Source organism: Carassius gibelio, chromosome B8 (assembly GCF_023724105.1).
Source record: "Carassius gibelio isolate Cgi1373 ecotype wild population from Czech Republic chromosome B8, carGib1.2-hapl.c, whole genome shotgun sequence".
NCBI lineage: Eukaryota > Metazoa > Chordata > Actinopteri > Cypriniformes > Cyprinidae > Carassius > Carassius gibelio.
The window spans coordinates 14,220,987-14,242,915 of NC_068403.1; the positions used below are offsets into that span (position 1 = coordinate 14,220,987).

General features: G+C 37.2%; 2 protein-coding genes across 4 annotated transcripts; both read left to right on the forward strand.

The window, feature by feature from the left end:
- The first annotated feature begins 374 nt into the window (after positions 1–374).
- Positions 375–6,190, forward strand: amt (aminomethyltransferase). The gene is made up of 9 exons (XM_052563198.1): positions 375–662; positions 2,337–2,504; positions 2,684–2,764; positions 2,849–2,980; positions 3,815–3,893; positions 4,060–4,205; positions 4,815–4,995; positions 5,064–5,219; positions 5,312–6,190. Exons 1-9 carry the CDS (start codon positions 552–554, stop codon positions 5,488–5,490), a joined length of 1,233 nt encoding a protein of 410 aa, XP_052419158.1. The 5' UTR covers positions 375–551; the 3' UTR covers positions 5,491–6,190.
- Positions 6,191–6,797: 607 nt separating this feature from the next.
- Positions 6,798–21,852, forward strand: ifrd2 (interferon-related developmental regulator 2). 3 transcript variants are annotated; one of them, XR_008154789.1, is made up of 14 exons: positions 6,798–7,222; positions 10,319–10,378; positions 12,244–12,357; positions 12,472–12,553; positions 12,659–12,783; positions 16,566–16,723; positions 16,814–16,867; positions 16,951–17,129; positions 18,287–18,395; positions 18,471–18,605; positions 18,774–18,902; positions 20,751–20,843; positions 21,025–21,168; positions 21,223–21,852. XR_008154789.1 is itself a non-coding variant. In XM_052563195.1 (13 exons), exons 1-13 carry the CDS (start codon positions 7,174–7,176, stop codon positions 21,103–21,105), a joined length of 1,368 nt encoding a protein of 455 aa, XP_052419155.1. In that variant the 5' UTR covers positions 6,798–7,173; the 3' UTR covers positions 21,106–21,852. The 3 variants fall into 3 exon arrangements, 2 of the variants coding, with proteins under 2 accessions (XP_052419155.1, XP_052419156.1); XM_052563195.1 differs by having other exon boundaries at positions 21,025–21,852; XM_052563196.1 differs by lacking the exon at positions 10,319–10,378 and having other exon boundaries at positions 6,799–7,222; positions 21,025–21,852.
- Positions 21,853–21,929: the final 77 nt, after the last annotated feature.

Below are 21,929 nucleotides of genomic sequence, written 5' to 3' on the forward strand. Positions count from 1 at the left end.
ATGTGAACACAACTTTTTGTTCTTATCGGCTCTTTGTTGAAATATATCATTTGTAAGCAGACTACTGGAGGCAGTAAGTTGGAGTTTTAAAGCTTTAATTAATCACACTGCATTAAAAATACACATTTTTAAAAAATCTAAATGTATTGCTAATGTAAGTCACTTATTTGGACAAAAGCATCTGCCAAATGTATAAACAACAAAAAAAAAATGTATACCCAAATATTTGTTCCTCAAAAGTACTAAAACAATTGTTATAGCCTATTCCTAGCAAAACGCATAATTACATTTTTTATGATGCAATTCTAAAAGGAAACTGCGTATGAGTCATCCTTTATCGAAAGAGTAATTTGGCTGCAGAGCTGCTCAACAGCATGTGCACGTTAGGAATTTCAACTACATTTCCCAGGATTCCTTGAATTTACTCTCCTTGTTTTGCAGGGAAAGCAGAATTACGATAGTGAGAGTCGAGTCCATCCGAGCTGTCAGTGCCTGCCCTGGGATTTTTTATTTTTATATAACAACTGTTGTGAAACTGATCGAAAGGCAAAATGTTTGCTCGGTCTTTTGCAAACGGACTCTGTAGCCGACTTCCAAGAGAAACCACGCGGACTGTTGGTCTGAGGGCAACGGGGCGGCAGGATAGGCAAGCTTCCACAGAGGTATGTAGGGAACTGTGATCATTAAAACATCATAAGCTGTGCAAATGTTAAACAACTTGAAATAAACCGTCTTTGCAAAACCGTGACAAAATGCTAATGATAATTAAAAAAAGTAAAAGTAAGCTACAGTATAATGTCTTGACTACTGATATGATTGTGATTTCTAGTGCTCTGTTGTGGTTCAGGGTGTCGTTCATGCAGGACAAACACGGGCATCTGCTGCGCTAGAGAGCGTCCATCCGTACAGAGTCCTCGGGGCTTTGACTGTGTGTGAAGCACTGAAACACACAAGCAGCGGTCCGCTTCATATTGTTCATACTAGGTGCTCAGTGCTTCCTGAACACTTGTGTAACAGTTCACTTGTTCATTCGGAACACCCTGTAACGTCATCAAACGCAGACAACACCCGAGTCGCGCAAATAATGAGTAAATTGGTCAATTTGGTTTGGCAACTTCTGACTTTTTCTTTGTTAGTTAATTTTCAATGGTCCCGTGGTGTGACAAATTAAAACTGATTGACAGATTCCATGTAATCTCTCACCTAATATGAAAAAAAAATAAAAATAAATTAAAAGCATAATAATGTCAATGATAGTGCTAACATAATTAGACTCAATCGCTGGTAGTCACAAGACACTGACTTTCTAAACACACCAGTCTATGAAGCTGGCCAGCTATGTTTCATCTTAGTTTCCGCCAACCCTGGGTTTTAGGTACTATGAAAGTAGCTCGGCTTTAATCGGTGTTCGTTGCCATGGTATCTTATGCTGCATGGCTAACCTGCTCCAGGGCAGGTTATGTTCTGGATTCAAGATCTCAAATCTTCTCTCTCTCACTATATATTTTCAAATGTATAAACTAAGTTAACAAGTTCCACTTGTGACTACACTGATGGAGCAAGATCATTTATTTTATTAGTCCTCCTTCATTTTTCATATGACATTTAAATTTGTCATATTCTTCAATCTCTTAACCTTTAGCAAAACCTTTAACCTTTAGTTTTGAATCTCGCTGGGTCTCTCACGAGAAGTAAATCAAACTTGCTTTGTGTTGCAAGGCTCGTGATTGGCTGTTCGCCAGTGATGTCACACATTCATGTGCATGCGCTCCACAAACTCAGGATCAAAGCCTGAATTGACAAAGAAAGTTGATGAACAGCATCATGGTACTAACAAAGCCGGATTGGAGAGGTTTGGTTTTGTCAACTCAAAACTAATCCTCTAACTCTGAATTTGTTCAGCGACCATCATGGTACAGGCCCCTGGTGTAATAAAGATAAAGTCTCAAACACACTCTCTCAGTGGATCAGATCAGTGTTCTAGACTTCCATTCAGAGTACTTAGTTGACTTTGGACTGGTTTCTAAACTGTAAAATAGCTAATGTGGCCTAATGTGAGATAAATGTGGGCAGACTCATAGGGAGGAGCCAGTCAAAGGTCACAGTGCCTTAAGCTAGGACACACACTTATTTATTGCAGAATCTAATCTTTAAACCCCCAATGATTCTGAACAACATATAAGATACTATAAAATAAAAAAATACAAAACTATACATTTGTACTATACTGTGTTATTAAAATGTTTTATTATCATTAGCTATGTTATTGCCTGTATTACACAGGTATGAACTTTATCCAACAGGTTTTATTTGAATTGATTTTTCTCTCTATCTAGGTGGCGCTCAAGAAGACCCCGCTGTATGACTTCCACAGGGCTCAGGGTGGTAAGATGGTGGAGTTTGCAGGATGGAGTATGCCTGTGCAGTACAAAGACAGTCACATTAACTCACACATGCACACACGCCAGCACTGCTCCATCTTCGACGTCAGTCACATGCTGCAGGTCAGTGTGTAGACATTGTTGTCCATTATTTCATATGGTTTGTTTTGACCCAATACGTGTTTTAAAAATTAAGTAAAACACCTGCTTAAAATGCCATATTTGACATACAACATTGGCTGTTCATTATTTGGCAGTATGGTAAGTATGTCTAGTGAATATTTGCTGTTTTCTTCTCATAGACTAAAGTCTATGGCAGAGACAGAGTGAAGTTTATAGAGTCTCTTATTGTTGGAGACATCGCTGAACTAAAAGACAACCAGGTAAGACACACCCACACAGAGAGAGTTCTAATAACTGTCAAAACTAGTAGAAAAAAACATCAAAAATAACATTTATTTTTCTAGGGGACGCTCTCCCTCTTCACAAACTCTAAAGGAGGCATCATGGATGATCTGATTGTGACCAAGACAGATGGGGGTTACCTGTATGTTGTCTCCAATGCTGGCTGTGCAGACAAAGACTCTGCTCATATGCAGGCCAGTGACAGTTAATGATCATTAAACATATTCATTAACTCGATTCTGACTGATCAGCCATTCAAAACATTTTGTATAATGACTGTGAAAATATTAACCCCTTTAAACACCACAAGGGGACGACGGAAATTCCTTTTTTATTTTATTTTATTTTATTTTTTTTAAATACTGTAGTCCTATTTCATATTTCCGGGTTTCTAAGCGGTGGAAGTCTTCATAGTTGTTAGCTTCGAGAGCAGTGAATAGGAGGGTACCACAAATATATTTTGTATTCCCATTTGCTCAAATAGCAAAAGAAAAGAGACTTAGGTCTCTGCAGAGCAAAAGTGGGCGTTTATCACCTTGTGGGTGTTTTCAAACTGCTGGGTGTTTCTAAATCATGCAATCTAAATGATCCCCCTTACCCAACCCCACCCCTAAACCTAACGTCACTATGATGTCAACCAATCAGGTATCATGGTGTAAAAACACCCTGATCGGGTAACTCCCATTACTTTCCTGCAGAGACCTATACTTGGAAGAAAAAGATGCTGCATTAGAAACACCCTCACATTAGTGTTAACTAGTTTTTTTTTTATATATTTTGATGCAAAGGTGATGTAATGAAAAGTATAGTGTTTAAATGCACATACTTAAAAAAAAATCTAAATCTAAAACACTTTTGAGGATCTATGATGCTGATGACCATTGAAACGCATCATCACAGTCTTGTGAAAAGGGTCCATTCTTTGAAAATCTATTTATTTTTTTATGCAGCCAGTCTGTTTATAATTTGAATTAGTATATATTTATTTGCCTCCACATGTGTTTGCTCAAATGTTTGTATGTTTGTAGGCCAGACTGCAGGAGTTTAAAGCAGCAGGTCATGATGTAGATTTAGAGTTCATGGAAGAAAGCCTTATTGCTCTGCAGGGTAAGTCATGGGTCTGTGGTATATTCGCGTGGTTATACTGCCCACATTCCTGCTGCATATTTTTTAGAATACATTGGTGTGTGTTTGTTACTTAAATGCATTATGTACATTTTTTTGGGGCATTTGATTTTGGCATTGATTATATGTATATTCATGTTGTATGCAGGCCCATCAATGGCCCAGGTTCTGCAGAAAGGTGTGGGTGATGACCTCAGGAAGCTGACCTTTATGACCAGTGTTTTGACCCCTATGTTTGGCATCAAGGGCTGCAGGGTTACACGCTGCGGATATACAGGGGAGGATGGAGTTGAGGTGGGTGATCTCCATCTGACTTTGTGACAAGTTACTATACTAAAACATTTTTTATGAATACTGTTATTCAGCAAGGATGCACTCAATTGGACAAAAGCGTGAGTAAAGAAAGACATTATAATGTTTCTATTTCAAATAAATGCTGTTTGTTTAATGTTTCTATTCATCAAAGAAAACAAATATATCATGGTTTCCACAAAAATATTAAACAGGTATACTATTTTCAATGATAATAAAAGTAGATGTTTCTTAAGCCCCCAAATCTCCATTTGGGGACGTACTTATTTATAAAACTGGTGTTAAAATATAGTAAACAATATATATATATATATATATATATATATATATATATATATATATATATATATATATATATATATATATATATATATAAAAATTGTAAAAATGCAAGAAAGTTTTCTGTGAGGGGTAGGGGTGAATTTAGTTTAAAAAGTGTATAACAGTCTGTATTTAAAAGCTATGGAAGTCTATTTAATGTCCCCATATAGATAGCTAAGTGTGTGTGTGTGTGTGTGTGTGTGTGTGTGTGTGTGTGTTTTGGCATGTCTGTAACATTTATGCTTCTGTATTTACATATGATTTATTCAGATCTCAGTACCAAGTGGAGATGTTGTCTCGCTGACTGAAAAGTTGTTAGCTGATAGTGAGGTGAGACTCGCTGGACTTGGTGCCAGAGACAGTCTGAGGCTGGAGGCGGGACTTTGTCTCTATGGCAATGACATCGATGAGACTACCACACCTGTGGAAGCAAGTCTTGTTTGGACCATAGGTGCGCCAAGACTTATTTTCACTTCCCATGCATGTATATTGAATGCTAATGTATTTTTGTATGTTAAGGTAAGCGTCGTCGACAGGCACGAGATTTCCCTGGTGCTGATGTCATTGTTCCACAAATAAAGGCAAAGACACAGAGAAAAAGAGTGGGACTGATCTCCACTGGACCACCTGTCAGACAGCACACACCAATCCTGTCATCCGACGGCAGGGTTATAGGTAACAAATGCATTTGTGTGTAACAGAATAATGAAAAAAATATCATTCACCCTCATGTCATTCCAGACTCTCTTGCACCCACTTTATTTTAGGTGAGGTCACCAGTGGGTGCCCCTCCCCCTGCCTCAAACAAAATGTTGCCATGGCCTACGTGGAAGCTGGCTTCAGTAAAGTGGGCACATCAATTCAGGTGGAAGTGAGGAAGAAAGCAGTGCCAGCAGTGGTCAGCAAGATGCCATTCGTGCCCACCAAGTACTACATGGGCCAGTAGACCTACTGATCATAAAATCATCTGTGTTTATGAGAGGGTCTGCGGTAGATCTGTCTGGAATTATTTAGCAGTGGAGGATACTGCCACTTGATTCCCGCTGGAATGGAGACCAACATTAGAGATTATGTAAAGCCTGAGAGAGATGTCAATGTAGAGCATTCCATAATGTAAACACAAATGCAAACTTTAAACACAACAATAATTCACTTCCATTTAAATTACATTCCAGGACATTCTGTTATAATTGCACAACATTTTGGCCACTTCACTAGAAATCCAAATCAAGTGGACTTTCACGATGTGGGAAAAGACCACTTGCTGTTTCTCTCTGTGTGTGTGTATGTCTAACATAGAGCACTTAAAAAGTTAGTTTGGGTGTGGGAAGGTGACATCTGCTCTAAAGATTACTGACTAGGATTCCTTTAATAAGTTTGCCATATATCTGGTTCATTTTATGCCGATATTTCAGTGCCATAACTTCATGATGTACGATGATAAAATAATTAACAAAGCTAATCTGAATTATAAAAACTATATTAGAAAAGTGCTTAATTTCTCTGGAGCAGATTGTCATGGTGTAGTATTACTAATGTCATTAACTTTAGACCAAATCACTGTGAAGTCTTTCTGTCCAAAAGAACATTTCCATTTATGATTATTTTTGGGATGTGATTAAATAATAAAATTTATTCTATATAAATTTTTATCACCTTTTACTTGATTGGTTGTTTCCCAAAATTAGACGTTTAAAGTATATACTCTTTTACATTAGCAGTCAACAATTTGGTATGGTTTGCGTTTGTACTGTGGGCTATAATTTTAAATAGTCTTTAAGCCAAATATAACGTTTTAGATTTTGATTATATTTGCAGAGTTAATTTGTCTATTTTTAATAAGCGTTACAGTTTGCGTGTAACGTTTTATGGTGAGTAGTAATTAGTTGATAAATAGTAAAATAAGTATTGTTATAGTGAATAATTAACATGTTAAAGAGTGAATGGGTTTTATGACCGGTGTTGATAAACCTGACGACCACGTGTATCACACCGTCTCGCTCAATGAGAAATACTAGCAACATAAAACCATAAAAGTCGCGGTATAATTACAGTTCTGTTTAGCATCCATAGTGTTTAAATACAGAAAGTTTATAAAGCTGTAACTTTTGTTTGCAGACTGCAATCCAAACATTTCTGAATTGCTGATCATTGTGGGAGTTGTAGTTCTCAATTTTACTTCTCTCACAAAGGCCCTCAGACGGAATCATACAGCGAACTACATTACCCACAATTCTCTACTGCGGTGTGAGCCGTATAGGAGGAGCATGCCGGGTGTGCAAGCCGTCACCGATGGGAAGATGGTGGAACCTGGAGAAGCAACGTGCACGATACTCCGTCCCAAACATTTCAAAATACATTTACCATCACAACCTGGCATTAGATATCGGTTACCTGGGGACAACCATAGATAATAAATACTAAAACCAAGACTGAATTTGAAGTATTTTAATTTTGGTGCCAGGCGCATCTTTCATTGGTAGAGCCTAAAGCGTTGAGCCAAACGGCACAAATCGCATAATTTTTATTCTCTGGAGAGGATTTCTTGGTTGATAAATTGTTGACTGTCTACAGCTTATTGTTCTGTATAATCTGTTTCTTTTGGGCCTGTTTTGGAGCGGCTGTCATAATGCCACGGAATAAAAAGGGGAAACGCGGCGGGAACAGCTCCAGTAAGGGTGAGTTTAATGCTTCCTGCTGTCACACACTATATAAACATGGCCACACGACAAAATATCGCCAAGCAATAGTTTTGCCTTTTCTTCCAGTTACAGTCTGCAAAATGATTGACTGTCAGGTTATTCAGTCTGCAGCATAACAGGTGAAGCTCGTGTATATTTAGCACGGAGTCGCGAAAACCGAGCAGTAAGATTAGTTAAGTTATTTATTGAACTTTCAACTATTTGTCTCAATTCAAAGACTGGATTAACTTTTAAAAAAGAAAAAGTTTTTATTATTATTATTTTTTTATCAGTTTACAACATAAACAAAACAATACAATTTTTGCACATAAAACAGTATCAGAGTATACAAATGTAGTACATACATCAACAGGTCCAGTTTGTATTAGCAAATTAAAAATGAAACAAAGTGATAGCACATGAAATCGAAAAATTTGTGTTGATATTGGGTAAACAATTATATTGTGAGTCAAAGCATTGATGATGAATAAAATAAAATATTCCAGGTCTCTAAAAAGATGTGGATTTAGTTTTTTAAGCTGTATGTCAAATGTTCCATGTGTAGTGTGTCGATTATAATATGTTTAAATAATTCAAATGTAGGTGGTTGTTCTTTTTTCGAATTCAGTAATGTACATTTCTTAGAAATTAGACCTATCCTTTTTATAAATACAGAGTATAATGTTTCATTTAAGTCCACCCCAAAAAGATATGTTAAAGGAGTCTTGTGATATGTTTTCCCCAGGGTCATCACAGAGAACTCATGTACAGAATCCCAAAACTAATTTAATTTTTCACAGTTCCAAAAAATATGCATGATGGTGCCCCTGTGTGTTTTGCATTTATTGCACAAAGGGGATGCACCAGAAATATATCTTTTGATATATTTCAAAATATATACAAGATGAATTGTGGTCAAATATATTCTTTGTATAAATTTGTAATTTTGTTCAATTATTTTGTTACTAGAGAATGAAAAAAATAAATGTTTGTATATAATATCCCACTGCTCGTCATCAAAATTACAACCCAGATCTTTTTGCCATACGCTTTTTAATGAAGTTAATAATGATGCAGCTTGATCTCTTAAAACTGCATATATCTCTGACATTTTTCCCTTCAGTACTGACTTCAGTGAGATATGACCCTTTACAAGGAGATAATTTATCAAATGTCTAAGTTGCAAGTACTTGTAAAAATCTTTGTCTATCAAATTCACTTTTTAATTCTGTAAAATATTTAAGGTTGCCCTCTTTAAGAACTTGCTTAAAAGAGACGATATCTTGATCTTTCCACTTTATAAATGTGTTCCCTATAGAAGATGGTAGACCTAGGGTAAAGGACAAAGGTGCCAAAATAGAGATTTTTGAATGCAAACTGCATAATTTTTTTGATTTCCTGACTTTCATTATATTATAAATCACAAATGTTTTTACACAGCCATTTATCTGTTTTATATTATTAATATAGGGCAATGATGTTAATGACAATGGGTAAATGGCTTGTTTCTCGATATCAGTCCATTTTGCATTGTCTCGAGAGTGTACCCACCTTATGATACTTTTTGTTTGTGCTGCCCAGTAATATAAATGAAAATCTGGAAGCCCTAGGCCCCCATTTTCTTTTGATTTGCATGAAGTTTTAAGAGCAATGGTTGGTGGAGCTAATAAAAATAAAAAAGGTTTTGATTGTTTCAATACGAAGACTGGATTTTCATTTAAAAAAGAAAAAAGTTTGTCACACATGCAGCGTCAACACACATTCCTCTTGCATGTGTACCGCCAGATAAACCTGATCTAGGGCTTGATGATACTCCCCCGGTAAATGCAGGTGTCAAAAACTGGTCTCTTTTGTGCTATGACTGACTGTGGTGAGTGCTGAAGAGTTAATTCTCTGAATTATTTTCTTTATGAACTTGTGAACTTGTTAATATCAATACAATGGTTTGCTGGTCGTAACTGGTTTCAGGTGGTTTCACAGCTGCGCTGGTGGACATTGAAAGTGAGGAGTTGTCGTCATGTACAGAGCCCCTCCCCTCGATATCATGGTATCTCGCGGGATCTTCACCCTCTCCGCCATGTTGGATTCGCTGGCAAAACATGATTGTTTACGTGTGTTGTTAACTCGGTAGTATACGAGGTTCTCGCATTTCCACACTTTTTTACCATGCCTTGAAGTCACTGCTGCGTTAAAAACTGCTCCAGTACCTCACACGATACCAATGGAAAACATAGGAACAATGGAATACAGTTTTTTAGGTTAACAAAATGGACACCGCATCAGGGAGAGCAAGTCTCTGACCTGGCGAAGAGACTTTGTCATTTGGTACAAAAAGTGTCTGCTAAATGTAATGTAATTACAACACACTATAACGCATGTGAAGAAACATACCTTGGCCAGTACAATGCTGTTTACACCACCTGGAGGCTTGTAGATGGCCAAGTCCTGCACCCAGCCACAGCAGAAAGCCTCGTAACTTTCCAAAGACTTGTGGCTTTTAAACTCCTGCATTGTGTTGTAACTTACACCAAAAACAAGAGAATTCACAATGTCCATAAGTGTGCATGCAGGTAAATGGGCCAGGTCTCTGTGCCATTCCGCTGCAGGGGGCTCGTATGGGTCGATATTTTGGATGCCTGAGAGCTTCTCCAAACACCGCTGTTTTGCGCTTGGTGTGAGCTTGTTCCTGCAAGGTCCCTTTTCTTTCGCCTTATCTTTTTGCATTGCTTTGCTTTACTTCCTTTTCTTTTTTCATATTCATAGGTACGTTTCTGTCCCACCGAAATAATAAATGCGCAAAAATTAAAGAGCCCTGGAATGTTTAGCCGCGCCTCTGTGAAGTTCTGAAGGAGTTGCCCTTGGCAACCGATAGCGCCTCCTACTGGCTCAGACCCCGCCCAAATCAACCCAAATTGGCACGTGACTCCAGTCTTCTTAGCAGGGTTGCATTTTTGAAAGAGTCATTTGATACAACTTGTCCAGAGTGCATGAGTAACATTTCGCCTTGTTCTACAGTTAAATGTTTGAAGTGTCAGATTGATCTGATACAAGACCTGATTTAATCTGTCTCTTCCTCCTGTTCACTGTGAGCAGGCTCACTTCGACAGGAAGTGCTTCTGCTGCAGTTGTCAAAGACAGCCGTGTCACGTGCAGGTAGCGTGGCCTGATCTTGATTGTGACCTCATGCCTCTCACCCCCATTAACGTTTAATGAACTGCATGTGAATATCCATTCGTGTGTATTTGTTTAGATCATCTCTCATTTGTCTAATGCCTTTCATGACTTGAGAACCAAAAGCCCCCAGAAGCATCTGTCACTTCTGCTTTCTTGTGAAAGCAGACTTCTAGATCAGTGTTTCCTAACTTTTTTTTTTTTTGGTCAAAAGTACATTCACAGCCCCATCAGTAAAGTTTAACTACCTCTTTATTGGTAACAAACTATAAATGTGTTCCTTTTAACTCCTTTTATATTGGAAATCATTAATCATTGTCATGATTAGAGGCTGTTATTGTCTCGCCAGGTAGCTTTTCACTAAGGCAGCTGAAGTTGTCTTCATTGTTCTTTGAGCAGTCATGCTGGGATGTATAACAAAAGTAGTAATGTGACCTTTTTTATGGTGGAATTTAAATACTAAAGTCCCCCCTGCTGTTTGGGGATCACACGTGTCCAGTCTGTGGAGTGATGAACCTTCTGGAAAGTGCTGGAACTCAAGTCAATATTTGGACTAACTGTTTCTATCCACATTTTGACTCTACAAAGTCTGAGACTACTGTGGATTGTCTCTGATTTGTTTTTCATAAATTCCCGACCATTCCAGACCCCATCCTCCCCATCTTATTCCTGCTGATATGTCTTGTTATGCTGATGCATGTATTGTTACTGCCATTTTAAAGTCTATTGGGATGGCACATTCATATTGATGAGATATTGATGAACTCTTAGTTTGAGTCCTTTTTAGTTCTATAATGGTCTTCTGACTTTATTCTGAATTAATTGTAGCTTAAATCTGCAGATAAGTGAACCAGTTGATTGAAGCTTTGGGAAAAGGTTTGGAAACTTTAGTCTTTTTTTATTTATTTATCAAGGATGCATTAAATTGATCAAAATCAACAGTGGTGACTTATGTATTTTAAATAGAATTTTAAAAGATTGTGTCATGCTTTCCACAAAAATATTAAGCAACTGCTTTTTAAAAAATGTAGAAAATAAAAAATAAATGTTTCTTTAACACCAAATTAGTATATTAGAACGATTTCTGGAGGATCATGTGACACGGTAGACTTATATCATTTTAGACAATATTTAGTAAGGCTTATTGAAATACAAATAAATAAAGCATAATAGTTTCAAAAGGTTTGATTGAATCTTTCATGTATGAACTGCTCTTTCAAAGAAAAACCTGATCACTAAAGAGATCTGGTTCTGTAGAGTTGGATCAGTGCAGAGAGGATAAAGTCTCAGAGGATATTCTCCACCTTAATCTGTCTTCCTGGTTTTAATGATTCAAAATGTTAAATTTTTTAAACATGCCATTTACAGATCCTCATGTTTTTATGACTGGTACTTTCATGTTAAACTAAAGGTCTGATGATAGTGGTACCTCAGGGGACCTTTGTGTGTGTGTGTTTGAGAGAGACAGTGAACTTTGACCCAAATCAGAGCTCTGTTTCTGGCTTGAGAAGTGTAGTTATATGTTAGAGTAAAACAGGTTTTCATTTGTTTTTTTTTTCTGCAGTCAGACTGTCACACTTTAAGTTGAAGTTCAAGTCAATGGGACACTCTTCAGATTTTTAAGAGTACAGACTGGTCTTTCAATCCTACATATGTTTTTGTTTTCTCTGGGCACTGAAGTAAACTTCTGGCTTTGTGCAAGCAAAGGGTTTAGGTTCAGGTACATGAACTCTGTGGACAGTTAAAATGCATATGATCACTCTGTGATCATTCCCATCCTTTATTTAATTAAACCATTAAACTAATGTTTTATTTCTTCATAACGTCTCTCTCGCTCACTGTTTTAGGGAGAAATGGGGTGAGAGGCGAGTCTGGTGTGAGTGATGATGATTTGGCGTCGGAGGTTCTCAGTCACTACAGCAGCGCAAGCGAGAGTGCATCAGTCATAGAGGAAGCCACAGGTACACAGACATTTTATAAACATCATACATACACAAACCTTATCACAAATATATATAGCAGTCAAGTACAAAAAAATAAAAAACATCCACACACTGACTCTCTGTGCTGTGCAGGTGAGGTGGTAGATGAACAAACCGCTCAGGAAGAAACAGAAGACAAACTGAAGCAGTGCATCGACAATCTGATGGACAAAAGGTATCAATACACTCACATGCAACAGTGAGCAATGCAAGCGCACACAGTTACTGAAAACTAAATGAGCTTTGCAGCTGTTTCACTCTTATCTTTTGTGTTTTTCAGTGCTAAGACCCGTTTGGCTGCACTAGAAAGTCTCCGCTTGGCGTTTTCTTCCAGAGTCCTGTATGAGTTTTTGTTAGAGAGACGTTTCACCATCAGTGACTGTCTGGAAAGGAGCTTGAAGAAAGGTGGGAATTAAGACTTCATTTTATTTGTCATGCATGCAAAGTTCAAAATAAAGTAAATGGGACACCCTTTAGATCATTACAACTAAGGGCTCAGAGACTGGTTTTGCAGTCTTACATGTGTTTTTTTTCACTGAACCCTGAAAACGGAAAATTCTGGGTTATATATATATATATATATATATATATATATATATATATATATATATATATATATATATATATATATATATATATATATATATATATATATATAATTACACTGAACAAAATTATAACACAGCACTTTTGTTTTTGCCCCCCCAAAACACTTTTTCTATGTACACAAAAGGCAGATTTCTCTCAAATATTGTTCACAAATCTGTCTAAATCAGTGTTAGTGAGCACTTCTTCTTAGCCGAGATAATCCATCCACCTCACAGGTGTGGCATATCAAGATGCTGATTAGGCGGCATGAGTATTGCACAGGTGTGCCTTAGGCTGGCGACAATAAAAGGCCACTCTAAAATGTGCAGTTTTATCACACAGCACAATGCCACAGATGTTGCAAGTGTTGAGGGAGTGTGCAATTGGCATGTTGACTGTGGGAATTTCCACCAGAGCTGTTGCCCATGAATTGAATGTTCATTTCTCTGCCATAAACCATCTCCAAAGGTGTTTCAGAGAATTTGGCAGTAGATCCAACCGCAGACTACGTTTAACCACACCAAACCAGCCAAGCACCTTCACATCCAGCATCTTCAGCTCCAAGATCGTCTGAGACAAGACACCCGGACAGCTGCTGCAACAATTGGTTTGCATAACCAAAGAATTTCTGCACAAACTGTCAGAAACCGTCTCAGGGAAGCTCATCTGCATGCTCGTCATCCTCATCGGGGTCTCGACCTGACTGCATTTCATCATCGTAACTGACTTGAGTGGGCAAATGCTCAAATTCGATGGTGTATGGCACTTTGGAGACGTGTTCTCTTCATGGATGAATCCCGGTTTTCACTGTACAGGGCAGATGGCTGACAGCATGTATGGCGTTGTGTGGGTGAGCGGTTTGATGTCAACGTTGTGGATTGAGTTGGCCCATGGTGGTGGTGGGGTTATGGTATGGGCAGGCGTATGTTATGGACAGTGAACACAGGTGCATTTTGAATGCAGAAAGATACTGTGATGAGATCCTGAGGCTCATTGTTGTGCCATTCATCCACAACCATCACCTCATATTGCAGCGTGATAATGCACTGCCCCATGTTACACAGATCTGTACACAATTCCTGGAACCTGAAAAATCCCTGGTCTTGCATGGCCAGCATACTCACCGGGCATGTCACCCATTGAGCATGTTTGGGATGCTCTGGATCAGCGTATACGACAGTGTGTTCCAGTTCCTGCCAATATCCAGCAACTTTTCACAGCCATTGAAGAAGAGTGGACCAACACCTGATCAACTCTATTGACTGGTTTTCAGGTTTCAGGTCAATTCAATACTATATATATATATATATATATATATATATATATATATATATATATATATATATATATATATATATATATATATATATATATATATATATATATATAATGGGCAAGTTAACACATTATCATGTTAACACATTAATTGATTAGCGCCAATAATTATTTTATCACACGTTAATGCAGTTTTGTATTATTCTGAATAATACCAGTCCATTGCTCTCTGAATACACATACAGACAAATCATGGGTCACAGGAGGGATGCTCCGTATCAAATTATTAAGGCTAAGCATCAACATTCACAGACCACTGTTATTTTTTAACAGAAAATAATGCAACAAGCTCGTAATCATGACATTATAAGTTGGAAATAGGAAGTTTTCAGATAGCACATGAAGACAGCAGAGAAGCACTCCTCAACACAGTGGAGTGAATCGTTTTGTTAACTTGGTGGTTTATTATTTTGAGTTGTATTGGAAGCGGTAACACACGTCTCACAATATATTGCTTTACAGATCAGAAATATTCACGCAATCATATAGTAAGTACCAGAAGATCTGCACTCCAGCGAGGTTAGCGCTCACACTCACTTATCTATATATAATTGAACCGCGCTCTTGCCAACCTCTTCAAGCCAAACCAGGGACTGCTAAATGGAGCGATCACACTAGTCAAACGACCCAGGCTTTGGGGGTCAAACACACTCTGGCACGGTTAAGATTGCGTAGTGTGAGCACACCCTTATTATTCTCCCACATCCTTCACATGAGTCTCTACCCTCCCATCAAGTGTTGTCCCACTGCGATGGGTCCCACAGTCATGCAGGTCTCTAATAGGAAGATGTCTGTTATAATGTTATGATCGAGACTCTGGACTCTGAGCATAACTTGTTTTTCTATAACAAACTATAAAATGTTTTCTATAAAAATGTCCTGGCAGTGACAAATGGCTTGTTTCATAATTAATTTAATAACATTAATGTTATAAGTTGAGATTTATGTTATATTTATTTTGTAGCCTAATAAATATTTTAAGTGCTACTATGTAAAAGGAACACCGCTGTAAAAAGCACCTTTGCAAACCAAATGTTATTACACTTTTTTCATATAGCAGTAGGTCTACTTTTAAATGAAAAAAGAAGTGCACAATACACTTTGAATGTAGTTTTTTGAATGTATTAGTAATTTAAATAAATTTTTTACTCTGCACTAATATATATATATATATATATATATGTATATATATATATATATATATGTATATGTATATAAAGGGGGTGTACATGATACATGTATTCTTATTGAACAGTTCGGTATGAGGCTTTTGGTTCCGTACAAACAGTTACAAACTGAACAATCCGATGGGTTGTACAAATCCTATTACATTTGGAAAATAAAACAACTTAAAGTGTGTGAAATATAATGTTCTCAGTGCCACCGTGATCAACAAGGCAGCCCAAATGACGTAATAGACAATGTGCTGTATGCCCAGTGGCATAATGTTAGCGGATGGGCACGTCCTGCGAAAGACCCAGTGATAGCCTCCCCTTCATGGGGTTTATCGAAAGACGATGATCTTGTATTAACAATATCCAGAGATAGTTAAAAACATCAATTGATGGCAATATTAAGATACTTGGCATTTCGAATTAACGTAGGCCTGTTACATTTTTTTTTATTAGGCCTGTTATTTTTACAATTTATTTTTCCTGCAATAATTACCAAATAACTGACTTAACTGTGAAGATAACAAAAGATTAGGATAAATATGTATTACTCCTCAAATAATGTTTTTAAAAAAGGTATTTTAAAATGAGTCTATTATACAATGAATTATAGGCTTATGTTTAAAATATTAACACTTCAGTTCAGTCATCAATAAAAAGATTCTTTCATGCACCAGCTTTAAAAAAAATTTTTAACAGAATGTTTATATTATTTATTTTATATTATTATATGAATATGTTATATTAGAAATATTAAGGGAATAAATGAAAACCGTTAGATTACTACCGTTATCAGCATATGTTGCAGTAGATTAGTCTCTGGTCGTCTCGAAGAGAATATGCGCCATCAAATGCCGAAAGTGCCATCATAACTCTGTCATTTTGTTTTTATCTTCACTTTCTGCAGTGAATTGATTAATTGAGATTTACTTTCTGGCAGTGGACAGAAAGTAAATGTTGAGTTATATCCAGTTACTTTATATTGAAATGTGTGTATATATAATTTTTTTTTTCCATTACATGAAAATTCAAGGCTGTGGTTTCTCTTACTTTGCTGGGTTTACTGACTCGATAAAGTGTTCTTCTCTTCAGGGGGAGGAGAGGAGCAGGCCGCTGCTGCTACAGTGTGTGCTCTCTTGTGCGTGCAGCTTGGGGGAGGAGTTGAAGGTGAGGAGGGCTTTAAGATGCTCCGCCCCATCCTCAGCTCCATTTTGATTGACAGCTGTGCCAGCCTGTCAGCTCGACAGAGTGTGAGTTAATGCCTCAATATATCCATAAACTTTTATTTGTTTGATGCCATTAACACTTAAAATGGGATTTTTTTACTTCCCTTATGTCAGTGCGCTAGAGCTCTGGGTATGTGCTGTTACGTGTCTGCCTCAGAAGATGCAGAGGTATGGTCAGATCTTTTTAAAAGCATATGAATATTTATAGATATGCATGTTTGTAGAAGTCTTTTTCCTTCTGTCTTTTTCAGGATCTGCTCAAATCTATTGGTCATTTGGAGAGTGTGTTTGTGGGTGCATATCCCCTGGGTGATGGCACTCTGCCATCTGTCAAAGCCGGGATCCCTGCGCTCCACAGCGCCGCCCTTCAGTCTTGGGCTTTGCTCTGCACCCTTTGTCCTGCATCACGCATCAACACCATTCTGAACCAGTGAGTTTGAATCGCAAAAAAGAAGTGATAAAATAGGGCACAAATGTGATAAGGGTCAACGAAAAAAAAGCAAATGCGAGATAAGCAAAAATTTACTGAGGAATTGCAAATGTTTCTGCTATAGTGCTTGTTTTGATTATGTTTGGACCAACAAATATACCCATATCTCCTTGCTAAACATCAGTATACAAAGATCTTTAAAAAAACACTACTTTTTCTATGCTCACTATTTCTTATTTCCCTCCTTGTTCTAGCTTGTACTCTTATACTTTATATTGTAAAATTTTATACTATATATCTTATACTTTACAAACTTTATATTGCTAGCACCTCTCATGTTATTGCTTCCTTAAGATGAGTTGCTTTATGTATTCCTCATTTATAAGCCACTTTGGATGATTGTCTGATAAATGAATAAATGTAAATATGACCTGCCCTTTAGTAATTAGGCATTGAATGTGGTCTTGTTATGATCAAAATGTTTGACATTCCTCTGTGAAGCTGTGGTTATTAGTTCACGTTTTATTTTTTTCTTGCATTTTTACCTTTTATAGTAGTGTTGTCAAAAGACCCGGTACTTGGTACCAAGTCAGTACTAAAAAAATGAAAATGCGATGGTACCAGATTTCTTTAAGTTAAGTTCTTTAACCCGGTTCTTGATGCATACAGCGCTATGATTTCCACGAAGCAAAAAACGCAGACGGAATCTCAAAATCCAGTCATGAAAATGAAATTTACATTTTAACATGGACAGTCACGGAATTTGTCAAAGTTAGCATAAATTTATCAAATAAAATTGCCATATGGACCAGTATCTGTAAATGTTAAGCCACAAAAGTTGGTTGAAATATGAATCCTGCATGTTCTGCGCATGTTCATGTTCTCTGTGTGAATGAATGAATGGCAGAGACTTGCGGGTTTGTTTACTACATAGACTGAAGCATGTGAGGCTTGCAGTAATTTCAGCATCTGCCTTCTTGATGAGGACATAAATACATAAACAACATCACCCAGAACTGTTCTGAGTCACTACAAAATACAGAATTTTTCATGTAATGCTTTGATCAGGGTGAGAAAAAAGCCATGTGATAAGACCCCGATTGAATAGACAGACTTATTTGTCTGTAATATGATCTATCTCTTTGTCTGTCTTTTAGCCACATGCCACGTCTACACGCGTGTTTAGAAAGCAGTGAGGTGAACTTCAGGATTGCTGTGGGAGAGACCATTGCTCTGCTGTATGAACTGGGACGGGACATCGATCAGGTGTGTGTTGTGTAATGCTGTATAGGTTTGAGTGTCAGGATGATGGCTGTGTAAGTAATGTGTGTGGTGTTTCAGGAGTTTGAGTATGAGGACTGCGATGCATTATGTGACAGTCTAAAGAACTTGGCAACTGATGGAAACAAACATCGTGCTAAAAATGACCGCAGGAAACAACGCTCAATCTTCAGGGAGGTGCTGCACTACATAGAGGTGAAAGGAGACCCACAACTCATGCCTATTGTTTTTAAATAACATGTCAGTTACATCCAAATATTTAATGGCAAATTTGCATGCAGGGCTAATAAACCGAGTTGATCAAGGATGATTATGGTTTAAAAATTGACTGACATCAGACCAAACATTCCTTCCTACTTTCAGAATGAAGATTTCACAGAGGAGAAGATCCAGTTTGGGATTGAGGCCATCTACATTGATGGCTGGATGCGCCACAGGATTTATGATGCCTTTAAGGAAGTGCTTGAGTCTGGAGTCAGACACCACCTACAGGTGAGGAGGACCAATTGCAGCTCATCATTGGCATAACTGTGTAGTACTAGAGAATTTTTTTTTTAATAATTCACAATTCAAATAATTAATATATGAATCTATACATGAGTAATGCACTGTAGAAATTTAAACATGCTTGTTCATGTTTAAATTAACATACAGGTGCATCTCTATAAATTAGAATGTCATGGCAAAGTTTATTTCAGTAATTCAACTCAAATTGTGAAACTTGTGTTTTAAATAAATTCAGTGCACACATACTGAATTAGTTTAAGTCTTTGGTTCTATTAATTGAGATGATTTTGGGTCACATTTAACAAAAACCCACCAATTCACAATCTCAACAAATTAGAATATGGTGCCATGCTAATCAACTTGACTGCTGATCTGACAGTTGTCCAGAAGACAATCATTGACCCCGTTCACAAGGAGGGTAAGCCACAAACATTCAATGCCAAAGAAGCTGTCTGTTCACAGAGTGCTGTATCCAAGCATGTTAACAGAGAGTTGAGTGGAAGGAAAAAGTGTGGGTACAACCAACCAAGAGAACTGCAGCCTTATGAGGATTGTCAAGCGAAATAGATTCAAGAATTTGAGTGAACTTCACAAGGAATGGACTGAGGTCAAGGCATCAAGAGCCACCACACACAGACGTGTCAAAGAATTTCTGAACCACAGACAAGGTCAGCGAAATACTGAACTGTTGCCCAGTGGTCCAAAGTCCTCTTTTCAGATGAGCAAGTTTTGCATTTCGTTTGGAAACCAATGTCCTAGAGTCTGCAAGAAGGGTGGAGAAGCTCATAGCCAAGTTGTTTGAAGTCCAGTGTTAAGTTTCCACAGTCTGAGATGAGCATTTGGGAAGCACTGTCATCTGCTGGTGTTGGTCCATTGTGTTTTTTTTTTTGAAAACCAAAATGCCAAAAGCACCAAAAGTTGGTTAAATGACCATGGTGTTGGTGGGCTTGACTGGCCAGCAAACTCCCCATACCTGAACCCCACAGAGAATCGATGGGGTATTGTCAAGAGGAAGATGAGAAACAAGAGACCAAAAAAGGCAGATTAGCTGAAGGCCACTGTCAAAGAAACCTGGGCTTCTATACCACCTCAGCAGTGCCACAAACTGATCACCTCCATGCCCCGCTGAACTGAGGCAGTAATTAAAGCAAAAGGAGCCCCTACCAAGTATTGAGTACATGTACAGTAAATGAACATACTTTCCAGAAAGCCAACAATTCACTATTTTTTTATGAAGTATTCAAATTTGTTGAGATGGGTTTTTGTTAAATGTGAGCCAAAATCATCACAATTAAAATAACCATAGATCTGTGTGCATTGAATTTATTTAATACACGAGTTTCACAATTTGAGTTGAATTACTGAAATCAACTTTAACACAAAATTCAAATTTGAGATGCACCTGTATTTCTAAAAGTATCTATATTTAATTAAATCAGAATTTAAATTCTAAATTCTGGTTCTAAATAAAACCGATCATAAAATTAATTTTTTTAATCTCAATTTCTACTCATTTTATATCTTGTCATTACTAGAAAAATGTATACTCTTTATAAAATACCTGTGGTATTTTAAAATTCTGTTAATTTACTTGAAATTTCCAGTGATAGAAATCACATTTATTCATAATTATGCTACCTCATATATTTACTTTTTTTTTTTTTTTTTTGTAGAACATTTGTAGAATTACTAGTTATTATTCCTTATTTTAATGCTTTTTTTGGGTTGTTTATATAATTTATATCAAGTCATCTTGAGTCTCCGGCCTCATGTTTGAGAACCACTGTTCTGTAGTGTTTGTTTTAATAAGTTTTTGTGTCTGTTTTTTTATAGTTTAATCCTTTGTTGAGGGATATTTTTGGACTTGGACCTCCTCTCATCCTGGATGCGTCTGTCAAAGCCAGCAGGATCTCCCGCACAGAGAAGGTAATCTTGAACCTTTCACTTATTAATGTAATAAATAACAAAAAGTGACACTGACATGAGGGGAAGACTTATTTTGCAGCGTGAAGTCAGATTCAACTGATTTTGTAAACTGTCTGCCAAAGAAATGCTAAACAAATAAGCACTGTGCATATTTATATAACTTTAGTTTGTCTCTTCACAGCATCTGTTTAACTCTGCTGCATTCAAGGCCCGGACTAAATTAAGGAACAAAGTGAGGGACAAACGTGCCGACGTAATGTGAGGATCAAGGCGACAGAGAGAAACACTACATCCTTAAAATTCCCACGGCTCACTTGAAATTATACTTTGACATACTGCCAAGCCAGTGACTTGACAATGGACATGCGTGCGAGACTGTCTGTCTGTCTGAGTGTGTGTGAGTGTGAAAGGCTGGGTGTGTGTATGAAGTGTTGTGTTTTTATTTAACATCACAGTGTGAAAGCTAGGAATCCTTAACTTAAACCAACATGAAATATAACAACCTCTTGTAAGGCTGAATTCAGCTTTTCTGTTGAAACCTGTTTACCTCCCCAAGTCTTTTTGGGAAAAAAAAGAGAATTTTTATCAAAACGTCAAAAACTTTTTACAGCTCTGCAGCAAACAAAGAGGCCAAGAAAAATTTATTCTTTGTAGATTTTCTATATGCATTTTATAAGTGGACTATGCTGATGCACCAATGATCTGATGATGCAAACAAATGAAAATACATATCTGACTGCAGTTTACCAGTTAGTGTAGACCATTTTGTTAAACCTCTCACCACCACTAAATCAACCATGTTTCACGTCTTAATTCTACTCCGCTTCTGAAAAGGTTTTTATTTTAGTTTTTACACCATTGTACCTTCACCCCAAGCTCATGTATGCCCATTTAGATCATGCTTTTAACAATTCTTTTGAATTTCTTTCTAAATATCCAAAACCACCATGTCACAAGTTTTCTTTGAAGCAAATGTACTGTATGCAGCAGAATAAATTACGTAACTATCCTTTACTGAGTTGGAAGTCTTTTTGACAGCCATAATTGTATTTGTAGTAAAACATAGCTTTTATTAAAAACAAATTA

What these genes read in the sequence shown, in the direction of transcription:
- ifrd2 (XM_052563195.1), top strand. Translation starts at nt 7,174, where the DNA reads ATGCCACGGAATAAAAAGGGGAAACGCGGCGGGAACAGCTCCAGTAAG. An exon ending in GACAGCCGTGTCACGTGCAG is followed by an intron (nt 10,379 to 12,243) that starts GTAGCGTGGCCT and finishes TCACTGTTTTAG; the next exon opens with GGAGAAATGGGGTGAGAGGC. An exon ending in GAGTCAGACACCACCTACAG is followed by an intron (nt 18,903 to 20,750) that starts GTGAGGAGGACC and finishes GTTTTTTTATAG; the next exon opens with TTTAATCCTTTGTTGAGGGA.
- amt (XM_052563198.1), top strand. Translation starts at nt 552, where the DNA reads ATGTTTGCTCGGTCTTTTGCAAACGGACTCTGTAGCCGACTTCCAAGA. An exon ending in CTGAACTAAAAGACAACCAG is followed by an intron (nt 2,765 to 2,848) that starts GTAAGACACACC and finishes TTATTTTTCTAG; the next exon opens with GGGACGCTCTCCCTCTTCAC. An exon ending in AAGTCTTGTTTGGACCATAG is followed by an intron (nt 4,996 to 5,063) that starts GTGCGCCAAGAC and finishes TTGTATGTTAAG; the next exon opens with GTAAGCGTCGTCGACAGGCA.